The sequence below is a fragment of the Styela clava genome, chromosome 6 (genome assembly GCF_964204865.1).
Source record: "Styela clava chromosome 6, kaStyClav1.hap1.2, whole genome shotgun sequence".
Classification (NCBI taxonomy): Eukaryota; Metazoa; Chordata; class Ascidiacea; order Stolidobranchia; family Styelidae; genus Styela; species Styela clava.
In genome coordinates this window covers 22,692,767-22,706,997 of record NC_135255.1, presented here as the reverse complement: position 1 = coordinate 22,706,997, position 14,231 = coordinate 22,692,767, and the positions used below count along the sequence as shown (strand labels likewise).

Sequence of the window (14,231 nt, the reverse complement as noted above, 5' to 3'; positions counted from 1 at the left end):
GTTTTTTGGGTGGTAATAGAAGACATATTATCCCTTCCATCTACCAAAATATTTTGAGTTAGATCACGAAATTGCTACAGCAATATTATGCTATTGTTTGCCAACCACGAAGCGGTAACAGTAAAGGATTTAGCGAATATTTCTATTTTTTATCACGGTTTAAAGTTTCAACTCCCAAGAAAAAAAACTGCCTTTTTTCTATCCGGTTCGTGACTCAGACCACCACTTTTAAAAATACTTTTTTTTTTAATCGCCAATTGCAAGCTCTTTGAAGAAGCTTTCCAACGAGCCGTCAGTGGGCAGCAGAGGATCATTAGTTTTTTGTTAGTCAATCGATTAGTTGTGGGGGTACAAATACATAAAATCGGCGTAGCAAATACGATTATTTATTAAAAAATAAAAATCGCATGGAAAGGGTTAAATAGATCTATGAAATAACTACTAATTCGAACAATGCTGGTGTTTCACGCCACCAGACTTAACAGTCGAATTATTAAACACTTTCTCTGCCTACGAAGAATGTTATATGTGGTTATATGTATCAATCTAAATAAAAAATATCACTGTTGTTTGTTATGTAATATTAAAAGATTATAAACCAACAAAACCTAAAATATATCACTGAAAACACGAAGCCACGCCTACACGGTCCACTGACTCCGTTGTCATCGATGTATGCCATAACAACCGTTACTAAGGCCCTATTGGAAATTATTTTTCGTGACTTTCAGCGTTTTCGAGTCCTTAGATTTGGAACTTGAACGTTTTCTCCAAATTTATGGCAATTGTGAATGATAAGACTGTACTGAAGATTAATCTAAGGTTTTATTTTTATGAATTCTTTTAGAGCTGAGCTGATTTAGGTGTCGTTGTAAATTCAATTACCGTAACTCTTTGAAAAATATTTGGCTGGATATAGCATTATGGTTCGAATAACGGAACAGTTGATTCGAAAAAGAGCGGAGCACAATGAATGTGAGATATATACTCTGGAAGAAATATCTCTTCATCAGCAAGACATTGAAAAAATTGAATATTTAGACAAATGGTGTAAAGATTTGAAGATATTGTATCTTCAGAGCAATCTTATTGACAAAATTGAAAATGTTGGAAAATTAAAGAAATTGGAATACCTGAATTTAGCTTTGAATAATGTTGCGAAGATTGAGAACATGGAAGGATGCGAGTCATTACAAAAACTAGATTTAACTTTGAATTTTGTTAGCGAAGTTACAACAATTGAATCGCTACGCTCAAACTATTTTTTAGAAGAAATTTATCTCACAGGGAATCCGTGTGTCAATTTTGAAGGTTACAGACAATACGTTATTGCGGCATTACCGCAGCTGCAAAGACTCGATGGCCAAACAATTGAAAAGTCTGAAAGAATTCAAGCGTGTCAAGATTTTGATTCTATTCGACTGAAAATTTTACAGCAACAAAAAGAATATGAATCAAAAAAAACTGATGATGAAAAACGATTGCAAAGCTCTGGAAATGATGCAGAATCGAAGTCAGAAGATAATGATAAAACAGAAGAAGAAAATGCTGATTTTTGGAACAGTAAATGTGACTATACCCCAGAAAGTAGAAAAGAAATGCATTCAAAAATGAAAGAAAACCGTGAAAAGAAATCAAAACCAATGTTTGAAAAACCAGAATTTAAACGGACGAAACGATATTTTAACGATGCAGGGGATCCAATGAACATTAATGAAGGCAAAGTTGATTTTTCACTGACTGAAACAGAAGATGATTCAGCGTTTGTATTAGACGTTGCTTGTTTTAAATATCTTGATACGTCACTAATTGATGTCGACGTTCAACCAAAATACGTCAAGGTCACCTTGAAAAGTGATGTTTTGCAGCTGGTGTTGCAAGATGAAGTTTTGACAGATAAATCCACAGCTAAGCGATCACAGACCACTGGCCACCTAGTGGTCACTATGCCTAAATTGAACCCCCCACCAAAACCGATTCAAACAACAAATAAACCCGATACAAAAATGAAGAAAAATTCATCTAAAAATGTAAAAGATAATAAAAAGACTAAAAATATTGAGACGTTAGAATATGACTCTTCCAAATCTATGCAAAATACTCTTGCCAATATAACAAAAGAGGAAAAACATCAATCGAAAGGGCCGTTAACTTTGAAAAGCAAGAAGAAACTGGTTAATAAGGAACAGATGATTCAAAGTGATGATTTTATCGACAACCCAGATGTTCCGCCACTTATATGAATATTACTGTGTAAGACACTGAAGAGGAAAACCAATAAGGCAGCTAAATATTCATTTAACCGATCACCATATATCCAACATTGTTCCAAAGTGATGTAAAATGGTGTTTTAGTAATTAGAAATCAGCTTTCATAAATTGAATGAGAGTCTTTGTGGTAATACTGTTAAATTTCAATTGTTTGAAACAATTCCAGATTTTCCGTATAATCAATATAATATGAATATAAATTAGAATATTTGAACTATTTTAGACATCCATGGTCCCAAGTAATCATAATAAAAGTAAAAGTTACATTTGACAACCATTTTATCTCAAAATTCATGTTCTTTACATAACTTCACAAACCAAACCTATTTTTCGATATTGTATACATATTGTTATATGTATTTATTTGTGGCCTCTGCTGATTTTTTCTATTGTTAGCCTATTTCCATTTGTATGTTTCATAATATTGCTGCTATTGTATTTTTAATGTTTAAAAATGTTCTTGTATGGAATTATGTAGTTTGCTGTTGGTACATTTTTAAGGGTTTTGGTGCTACTTCAGTATGCGATCTCAGTGTCATAAAACTACTCTGGTATCGGATCTCACTTAAAAAACATGATTGTAATTGCGTACCAAAATGGCGTGATTTTTGAAATTGCTTATTGTGCATTTGTATAGCTCTGTTTATATCATTTTTTTTGTATGAAAGCATGTGCTGGTAGTTTACTGTTGGTATATTTCTGAAAATTTTGAAAAAAATCACATTTTGAGATTTTACCTAACCATATCTATATTAATGTTTGTTTGTACAAAGGTAAGGCGTCAAATGTAACAGTATCAATTGTAAATTCAATTTTGTCTTTTTTGTATGTTTAGCATATTTTATCGCTAAATATTTCATATCTTAACTTCTTATATCATCAAAATGACAACAACCAGAGCTGACGGGCTGCCTTTTCTTCCTGGGAATACATTCAAAGATCCCACGGTAATTTAATTGGCTTAAAATAGTACATTTTGTGTGAGTTTTTTCCCAAGAAATTCAGATATGTGAAGTTTGCTATCTCATGGCCGTTTTCTTGAAAAGATTGACTTGACCTACTTCTAGTATTTTTGAGTCAATCGGTTTTTAGTGTCTCAGAATTCTGTGCTATAATGATTAATAACTCAACAGCTATCTGCATTTCAGTGCTTGTCTCTGTAACTTTGCTTTTATTATTGAGCAAATTTCTGTTTAAAAGCGCTAAATATAAGTTTCAGAACCCTGGTGTAGAATACTTTGTATGTTACTATTTGGATTTTTATTACTCTTCTTTTCTTTTCCCAGAAAACTCGATTCCATGTTTCCAATACGCTCGGATTCAAGAATGGATACGCAATCCAACAGAGACCAACAGTTGGACTTGGAGGTAGCTTTTGTTGCACAGATTTATTGTTTTAAATATTTTTATATGACCTTTTTTACTTTTTTTTCGCTTCGAACTAAGCTCTTTACTAGCATCAGCTGATGTGTTAGGAGATATTTTTTGCAATAACCAGAATATTTCCAGTTCACCACGGCTCGCCCTTTTTATTACACCTGTAGCAAGGAGGTAGGTTTGAGATGTATACAAGGCTGGAGGTCACTGCAACCTGTGCGACTTGCACTTCCGTAGGCCCCAGGGTAATTTTTGGGGTTGAATATTCAATACAGTAGTTTTCAAACTTTTCAACCCGCGCGCCCCCTTTTAGAATACGTCAAGTCTCGCACCCCACCTCAAAAATACCCAGCTAACAATAAGCTACAAATAACAGTTAGTAAGGCAAAAGTATGTTTTATTAAAAAAACACGTTGAAAATATGTGGATGGAACATATAATGAAATGGGGCTCCCGAAGTATGCGAACCAAGATGGCGGACATCGGAATGTAATATGTGTACTAGGTTAGGGTTAGGCCATATTTTAGGTATAAATACTACGGGAGGCTCTTGGCTAGTCTTCGAACTGATAATAGGACTAAAATAAGGAAAATTGGAAAAAATTATCGCCTAACCCTAACTTGTTACCCATGTTACGTTCCGATGTCCGCCATCTTGGTTTGCATACTTCGAGAGCACCAATGAAATTAATCAAAGTTTTTAAAACAAATAGGGCAGTCAAAATCAAATATACCGAATATTTTTATTTTTAATCGAACCCACGCCCCCTCAAAAAATTGTGGAGCATTTAAGAATCATTGATTCAATACAATTTATTATTCAATGAACCAAATCTCATCCCAGGTGAAAGGCTGGTTCACAACCAACTATCCGAAGCAGAACTTGATGAATTGGCCAAGAAGATGCCGACACTGACGTATGGACAAGCGAAACAAGCTCCTCCTGAAACATTCGTACCAGCTCATCTCGCTTTTGACAAAAAGGTATTTTGGCATTTGCAGTTTGAATACCAGTTTAAAATGGTCTGGATTTACCGGAGTGCCACGAGTGCCTCGTGTGAATATTTTGTTCTATATAATTTACATTTACCTTAGGTTTAATATCATTGATTTAGTTTTTTTCATGTCTTGTTCTCCCATCTGGGGTGTTGCTGCTCGATAATCGTTATTGGTCTTTGTGCGTCTCCCCGCTCTCTGGAATTCTACAATGTATATGAACAAAATGTTTTCCAGCATTGGTGAAAAAATAAATTACTGAATACTTGACCTTATAATCTAATTTTTCAACCAGTCAACTGTTTAACTATTTCAATCCACAGTTATAACCTTTTTTCATCCAGGTTCTAAAGTACAAAGCGTACTTCAAAGAAACAGTTCACGAAAGTGCGTCTGAGTTTTACCGAGTTCGTCCAGTCGATATCTACTATTATCTGGAAGATGACAGTATAGCTGTCGTTGAACCGGCTGTTGAGAACTCAGGAATGCCTCAGGTTTGTAACGAAATGTGAATATATTTACTTTGTTTAAATGATTGGCACATCGTGGTGAGCATTGAGAACACGCTTGCACAGTTTGTCTTGGGTATTATAATGTGCAAGATGATTGCTGGCTTGCTGGACTCCTCACCATCATAAAGTGGTGAAACCAATAATAAAGGTATCTCCTTCTGTTTCAGTGGCTGCTTGGCCAGAGTCTTGTTCTGCGCAAAGTTGTAAAATCAAAAATAATAATAATTTTTCGAACAAGAATTTTTTTTCAGTCTCACTATTGATATACCGATAGTAGCTCCTTTTTATCAGTGAACGATACCTCTATTTCATTTATGAAACAATGAGATTTGGTTATTGCGGAACAGGGTAATGGTCGATGTTAGTAGCTTCCATATATTTGATATAGAATGGGCAAAAATTGTTCGAACAATGTCTGACAAAGGGAGGCAGGCTACATGCAACGCTGGTATTTGTCCAACAGGATTTTCGCTTTTAACTCCATTTGAATGAAAGGAAAGCTCCTCGGCCTGGCTGTTTATACACACTGCGTTAATTCCACCCTAACCCTCTGTTAGAAAAATCCTGGCTGCTTTTCTGTCAGTGGCCGTTCACTCGCCTGTAACTTTATTCAGGACAAATTTATGAAAATCTTTTTTTTTTTCAATCTAAAAATATTCTTCAATTTTAGGGCAAGTTGATCAAGAGACAACGACTCCCAAAGAACGACCAAGGAGACAACTGGCATTGGAAGGATTTGAATCTTGGGATGAACGTGACGTTCTATGGAAAAGTATTCAGACTGACAAACTGTGACAAGTTTACAGCTGTGAGTTGGATGTTTACTCAATTCAAAATAACATAAGCTTGGAATATTTGGTTTGGTCCCAGTTTCTACTTTTTGAAACACTGTGGAGTTGTAGAAAAGGTATTCGATTCTTAAGGCTCTGATACAATTAAACACCAAATGAGCACTATTCACTTTGTTGTCAAGATTCAAATGGGGCCTCCTGAAGAATGCGCACCAAAATGGCGCACTACCTGAACTCACGTTGTGTACCAGGTTATGCGACATCTTGGTGCACATACTTCAGGAGTATCTCCAAATGGCATTACAGTGGAGCCTGATTTTTGGCATTTTTATTGGCATGGAAGTCGGAGTTGTATTTCAAAGTCGTCTGAGCTGAAGTAAAAATATAAAAAAAGTTAATATTGAAATTAAACGAGCAACAGGCTAAGGATCCTCAACATATCCATAAAAAATACTTTTGTACACCAAGCTTTTTGTCAAAATTTGTCCAGGGCAATTTGCCAAAAATTGTGAACAGGACTCTCCTCTTCTGTGGGATAAATATGTAAATCCTATTTTATCTGACATTATGAATTTCTGAGTAATCATATTTTTTGTTCCAGGACTTCATGGAAAGTGAAGGTTTGATTCTGAGTTTCCCAGAGTCGATACCAAGTGATCCGTACACACAATCTCGAAGACAGCCACTGCGTTCATACACCACTCCCTCTGACTTCGATAAATTGAAGAAATTTTTGAAATTAGACAGAAAGGTAGAGTTGGAGCTATGGATTATTTTATTAAATAAGTATAAGTTTATTTCGACTCCATAATCAGCAAAACAATAAAATGAATGGTAAAAATAAATAAATAAAAACTGATTATGAAATCAGGAGAGCGAAGAAAACCTTAGATAAGGTTTAAAACGTACAGAATGTATACAAGATGGAAGGTTTTGCCAAGAAGATGTGGTACGTGTTCACTCACCTAAAATAATTGAAATATTTCACACACGCTCACACGCACCCACACACACAACCATATAGAAGTTATTAAGTAAAGGGAACATGAAAAATTACATAATGGTAGTTAATAAAAAATAAATAAATAAAAGTTACTTGCCACACCATATTAATAAATTTATGATTGCCACTGCCAAATTGATCAATTTTATAAATGGGAGTGAACAGTAAAGATAAACTTTTATAAAAAAATATATTGTCAAGCTGATTATAGATGGAGTCAAATGCCAAAATGCCCAACCAAAGTTGCCAGAATTGGGTGCATGAAGAGGTGGGCTAGACCACTTCATTGCCCAAACTAGAGCCTATTATTGCCAAATTATAGTCCAGATTGCAATAAGTATTTAAATCTATCAGTAACTTTATAAGTATGAGTAATTATAATTAATTAAGGTAGAAAGACAGGGTATAGGAATATGTTGGTTGCTAAGGTTATAAGGTTTTTTTTTTTTTCATTCTTAGATATTGACTTCTGCAAGGATAAAGGAATTAGTATTGTTATTTTACAGGATCATTTCTTCATTTAATTATTGTGGCGTAATAGATGTCAATGTTTTTGTGGTTGGAAAAAATGCTTCTGATTTTAACTCGTTTTCAAGTTTTGGTAGGGTTTATAATTTATTAGGCCCCAAGTGGCTACAGTAATGTTCAAGGCATCGGCAAGTCTCTTAAAACTGGGGTAGGCTGGGTAAAACTGGGTAAGGTTTTTAGACCAGGGGTCAAACATTTTGCTCATCTAGACCTGCAGGCAGTGTTCCCTCTAAAGTGTACGCGCGCACACAGCTTCCAGAGGCTGCGCACACGCATAGATTTACTGCGCACAGACGTATTTCGATGTAATGTAACAATGTTCTCGGTTGTCAGGTTGAGAAAGTTTGTTGTTGGCCCACTTATTACCCAGTTAGAACGCCAAAATTTCTTCATTGATTTTTACACAAATATTAGTCATTTCCAAAAAAGTGCGCACACACCAAAATTTCTGCGCACACATACTACAAAAAATTAGAGGGAACATTGCCTGCAGGCCATGTGATTAGGTTAATTAATCAAGTTCTGAACAATATTTACAGATTATCATTAGAGGTTGCGCGAGACTAAATTCCAATATTTACAGAGTTACAAAAAAGGGGGAAAACAATAAGCCTCGTGCCAAAACTAAATTTAATCGCAATCTCAACAGATTCCATGAGCTATTTTTAAGCTAAAACATCAAAACTCGGTTTTAGGTTGGTTATGGCAGCATCAGGCGGGCCAGATTGAATTACTCAACGGGTCAGATTTGGCCCGCGGGCCGCACTTGGCCCATTTCAGTTTTTGAATGTTCCATTGTGGTTCCGCCCCGCGAAAAAGGTTGAAAATGACTGCATTACACAACACACTGGCCTCCGGGTCAGGTTCTTCGCTCTGATTGCGTGTTGGACGAAGGCTATGTTTCAGAAAACTATCTGTTTTTTTTTAATTTGAAGTTTTTAAATATATAGTAGTTATCTTTACAACAAATGTGTCATATACAGGGTGTTCATAAAGTAGTCCCTTTACAATTTCAATTTTATTTTTTAAAGTCAGTTCTCAATATATCTTATTCAGGTTTGCTGTTCTTAATCAGTAATTGTTAAGTATTTTTACTTGATTTAATACATTTGTGAGGGTATCGATGATTCCCTTTGCAATTTTAAAAAAATTTAAGACTTCATGGACACCCTATACTTCTCAAAAATCGGGATAGTAAAATGCTGTTTTCTTATTATTGTCATTTCCTCTCATCCAGGTTCTTCGCTTCTATTGCGTGTGGGACGATCGTGATGCCATGTTTGGTGAGATGCGACCATTCGTACTTCATTATTTCTTGGTGGATGACACAATCGAAATCCGTGAAGTTCATGAACCAAACGATGGACGAGATCCTTTCCCTGTGTTGCTGAGGAGACAAAGACTCCCTATTGATAGATATGACGTTGAATGTAAGTAGATAAAGGAATACACACATGTCACCCTTTATTATATATATTAGGAAAGGATAAGAGTGACATATTTATCCCGAGGGAGAGGAAAGCCGATAAGGCCCTTCAAGCATATGGCATACCACAGCCTCATGTCCGGTTACCAGTCCATGTCGGGTATGGGATTAGTTAGTCAGTTATTTTTTTTCGGAAGCATGGACTTGATGGTGGGGGAAGCCGTAACCGACCAGCGGTTACGATTACGTAAACCGCCCAACGGCGGCGAGGAGTCCAGCAATACTCTTGCACATACTGTAACTCTCTCCGCATGGGATTCGAACCTGCGAACAGAGCTTCTTTAACTGGTGGCCCTTGCGGAGACGCACAACGAATTTTGGGGGCCGCAAAGAGTATATCAACTTCACACAAAGTACTGTATCTATTGTACTTTTTTTGGCTTTTGATTCGAAACACAATTATAAAAACTAGTGCAAAACATAAATCTTACGATTTTGAGAGAATACATGGGATCAGAGAAGCACCGCGCTTGCATAACAATGCAGACTTAACGAGGGGTGGCGGAAAAATTTAATATATTGGAAACGGTCGCGGGCTCAAAAGTTTGGAACTCCCTTAGTTACGGCTTCCTCCACCAATGTATTTCATACACATGGAATAATTAACAACTCGACTATCTTGAGTATCCCCATGCACAATTTGATTTAGTAACTCGGTGAGAGACTGTGTTTTCTAATATATATATAAGCTGTCCTATTGGCTTTCCTCTCCCCCAGGTAAATAAGAAAATCCCATTCATATCCTTATCCTAACTCTCAATATTCTCGTCTATTCAGTAATATGAAGTGCATTTTGATCTCTGTATTTTATTATTCCTCACGCCTACTGATTTCATTGTAACTTGATAGCAAAGAGGAAACTGATATTCAATTCAATGGGCATATTATCTTACAGTATCGCTGAAGCATGACTAAGAGTCAAAGGTCAAATTTTATAAAACAAAACATAAAGCCAAAGGTCATACTTATTCAACCGTAACTAATTATTTTCAGCGTCCTTCCCAATGGTAGTTATGGAACTATCGGACCATGAAGTAAAGCAATGGTTCAATCCGTCAGACTTTGGAATTGGAAAGACGTTGTTCATTTATGGAAGAAGATTCCTCATCTATGATTGCGATAACTTCACGAAAAAGTAAGTAAAAAGGCTTTTATATTGGGAGGAGGTGATAGGATTGGTTATGTGAATAACAGTATATTGGGTGCTCCCGAAGTATGCGAACCAAGATGGCGGACATCGGAACGTAACATGGGTAACAGGTTAGGGTTAGACGATAATTTTTTTCCAATTTTCCTTATTTTAGTCCTATTATCAGTTCGAAGACTAGCCAAGAGCCTCCTGTAGTATTTATACCTAAAATTATGGCCTAACCCTAACCTAGTACACATATTACATTCCGATGTCCGCCATCTTGGTTCGCATACTTCGGGAGCCCCGTATATTGTCTACCTAATGGGATAAGGTTGCCTAATGCCTAATACATGGGCTTTCCAGATTCTTGAGGGGGGTAAAGTGTTTCCGAAAAATGCTTTTTTATACGTATCAAAGGGGAGGGGGGGATCCACCCTCAAAAACCCCTTGTGGTGGTGTCCTATACACCCACCCAAGTGCACGAATGAACACATATTTTTTGAGCAAGCAAAAAGTGGTTAAAAAAATTTGTTTCAGTTGTGACTCAATTTTATTGGTGTCGCAGAGTCAAAATATCAGGCACACCTGTATTATTGCTGTCTGAATCTTTTACATTTTAGCTATTACCGTACAATGAGCGGCATTCAGGACTTCACTCCAATCCCTGTCAAAGGAAGAGCAAAGGACCTTTCGAAGATGGTGAGATCAACTTATTCATGAAAATTTCAGATCTGCGTCTTAGAATGATTTATTGGCGCAAGTTTACTAAACGACATTCCCTTTTGAGATAATATGGCAGGTACTAGGTAATCCGAACGGAACGTATGATTATGCGAAGGGCCAGTGCCAAGAGGGTACTCCCATTGTGTGTGTACCAGGTTGGGGCTAAGCCGATTTTCATTCCGATTTTTCTTATTTTACTTCTGTTTCGAGTTAGGGGACTGTCTGTGTTAGCTAAGTGAATATACTCCCCTGCCCATAGGATTCAGCCCCTTTGCACAACTTGATGTAAAGTAGGTGAACAAAATTAGTTACCTCTATATTGGTACACATACTTCTGGAGCGGCGCTCGAAAGAGTTGATTAAAATCGGGAAACACTAAAAAGACTAACACATCTTACCTGTGAATAATTAATGAACTAACAATGATTGAGACGGAATGCGGTGAAGGGTCGTGAACATGGCATAATTTGTGTCAACAAATGATCTCTCTTATTTTTTGACAATGGGGAAACACTACAATTAGTCCTAATTTTTAATAATTAATGAACCAACAATAATTGACACACAATGCAGCGGCAAATTGGGAACATTGCCCATTTTATTTGTGTCAACAAATCGATCTTTCTTATTTTTCGACAGGAACTTCCCCCGTACAATGGTTTCGGATCTTTGGAAGATTCCAAACAGAATTGTCTGAGTCTTGTTCCGCAACCTCCTAAGAAAGATTTCATCAAGATGTTGGAAAATGATCACAAGATTCTTAGATACGAAGCTAGATTGGTAAGATTTGGATTTTTCTATGGTGTTTTGGCGCTCCCGAAGTAATTGGTGCACAACTTTGAACCCTAACCTGGTAAACATACTATGTTCAGGTTGTGCACCATCTTGGTTTACATACTTCTGGAGGTCCAGCGTTTTTACTCTAAATGAGGCTCTGTAGAAGTGCCGGTAATTAGTCACTGATGTGTAAGGAGCAACTATTTTCATAGGACCGCAATTTTTTAGTTTGGCTTCGTCTACTCAATTTAATGCAAACTGTATGTGAAACCCAGAGTTTGGGCCACAATCGAATTGTGCATATTTCGAATCCCATGCGGGGATGGTTATGTGCGAGAGGATTGCTGGACTCCTCGCCGCCGTAGGGTAGTTCAAGTAACCGCTGGTCGGTTACGGCTTCCTTCACCATTAAGGCCATGCTTCCGAAAACAAATAACTAATCCCATACCCGACATGGACTGGTAACCGGACGAAAAGCCGTGGTAAATATGTAAATCCTATCCTATATTTCCCAACTCCACGGCCCTCATTCTACAGCCTTTCCTCTCCTTTAGAAATCAATTTATACTTCGCAGAACGCCTGTGCAATAGTTTAATTGTCTTCTGTTGGTAAAATTGTATAAACTATGAAATTAAAACGACCGTGATACTTGCAAAACAAAATGATAATGGCAAACCTATTAGGTATTTGGTTATGTCTTTGAACAATATATACACAATGATTCAAACTCTCGGATTTGGAAAGAAATTTGCAGGGAGCGCCGGTACTGTACTGGCATAGTACTGGCCGGTACTGTACTGGCCCTAAGGTGTCATGGAACCTTGAGAAAAAACCACTAATTGAGTCTAATTGATTTTGAGTCGATTCATTTTGTTTAAATAACTTGACTTCTCTTTTTTTAAAACTATTTTAATTTTTTAGGATTCAGTCCGTCCAGATGACAAAGATCGTCGTTTCATTCTCTCCTATCGTCTCTCTGACGACATGATCAGTATTTTCGAACCTCCCCAACGAAACTCTGGAATCATCGGCGGAAAATTCCTTGAAGCGACTCGAATCTCAAAACCAGGATCTGACATTGAGAATCCTGAGTTCTATGGCCCAGGTGACTTCGCGATTGGAAGTGTTGTCCACAGTAAGTGTATTTTATATATATCCCGGGTGTCTAAAATATTTTGCCCAATTTTAAGGAAATAACAATTAAAAATTTATTTATCTTTGTTTATTGATAGTTCTTATTGTACAATGAAATTTATTTAAACTTATGATTGTAATTACCATGAACCGGTTGAAATTTTGGATTGGTATTTCTATAAAATCGGGCGAAATTTTTTGGACATACTGTAGATATGCTAATATCTATAAATTACATTGTCGCAAGAAAACAGGTCAGATAAAGGGCAATAGCCTTCCTGTGTATTTCTAAAGCGCATTGCAAAACTATATGAAATTTTGAATAATCTTATGATTATTGTGATAAAATAATCGTACATCGCAAAGTCACTAATTGCTCACTTCTAGACTATGTCTAGGCTGGTTACTACTTTTACATTTCTAGTTGAGGACTCGCAGCTTTGCTTTAAACTTGATTGTATCAATTTCACTGGCTTATCCTGGTCCTCCACCTCCTTATTTTGAAATAACACCAAAAACAGTTGGAAAATATCAAAAATCTTGCAAAAACAGTGAAAATTCAACTCAACAATTTTTATATTTTCAGTCTTCAAACACCGATTTCTAATCACAAATTGCGACGAATACGTGTTGAAAGTTTTAGAAGCAAACGCAGACCAGTATCCTGTCTCCACCATTGAAAGCATTCGACAAAAACATGGAAAATCCTCCCCATTAAAGCCAGCGACACAAGATGAACAGTAGAACATTTTCAAGAAATTTTATGTGTTTGTTGTTTTTACTTAAGTTTCTGCTATATTCTACCATTTATGGTAAAATTCAATTAGATTTTGATTATTTTCGTGAAACGTTTCCAGGATGATCAGTTTACTTTACGTTTCTGTTATATTCTACCATTTATGGTAAAATTGAATTAATTATTTTAATGAAATTTGATTATTTTAGAAATTGTCAAATTTATTCGCTCAAATTCTAGAATATGTAACCGCTTGCAATGAAATTTCTTTTTAAATGAAATTTACTTTCAAGTACCATTTCTGCATTATATTTAAAAATACTTTATCAAGTTTTGCAGCTTCTTTCAGAAATCTAAATAAGTTTCAAATAAAATGCATGTGTTTCAAGCTATTTCAATATATTAATAAAAAACCCTACATTTTCATGACCGCTTGTTTAGAGCCCATCGCACACAAGAGCTGTATTTATTAGTTGTTCACTGTAATTCAGTAATTGTCACTGTAAAAGTATTTTTATTGTTTATCTAATGTTTGAAAATTATGGAAAGGACCGGCATGGCCCAGGATAATTGTCTGTGGTTCTTCTTTTGGCCGAACCTATTCCTGACCTGATCTATGTTTTTGCACGATTTGTAAATATGGAAATTGAAATAAATATATTTGTATTTAGAGCGTTTTATTTATGGCCAGGGTTGAGGGGCATCAGTTGCAATTTTCTTGTGCTTCGGAGACCTTTCTGATGCTTACCAGGGTAGGATTGGCT

At 36.2% G+C, this 14,231-nt stretch overlaps 2 protein-coding genes across 2 annotated transcripts; both read left to right on the top strand.

Moving 5' to 3' along the window:
• The first annotated feature begins 739 nt into the window (after window positions 1–739).
• Window positions 740–2,561, top strand: LOC120330979 (dynein axonemal assembly factor 11-like). The gene has a single exon (XM_039397976.2). The coding sequence runs from the start codon at window positions 924–926 to the stop codon at window positions 2,241–2,243; it is 1,320 nt and encodes a 439-aa protein (XP_039253910.2). The 5' UTR covers window positions 740–923; the 3' UTR covers window positions 2,244–2,561.
• A 537-nt stretch (window positions 2,562–3,098) lies between these two features.
• Window positions 3,099–14,137, top strand: LOC120330903 (EF-hand domain-containing protein 1-like). The gene is made up of 12 exons (XM_039397888.2): window positions 3,099–3,218; window positions 3,558–3,639; window positions 4,493–4,632; window positions 4,989–5,138; window positions 5,827–5,964; window positions 6,549–6,698; window positions 8,716–8,908; window positions 9,958–10,099; window positions 10,717–10,795; window positions 11,459–11,599; window positions 12,519–12,732; window positions 13,318–14,137. Exons 1-12 carry the CDS (start codon window positions 3,156–3,158, stop codon window positions 13,473–13,475), a joined length of 1,650 nt encoding a protein of 549 aa, XP_039253822.2. The 5' UTR covers window positions 3,099–3,155; the 3' UTR covers window positions 13,476–14,137.
• Window positions 14,138–14,231: the final 94 nt, after the last annotated feature.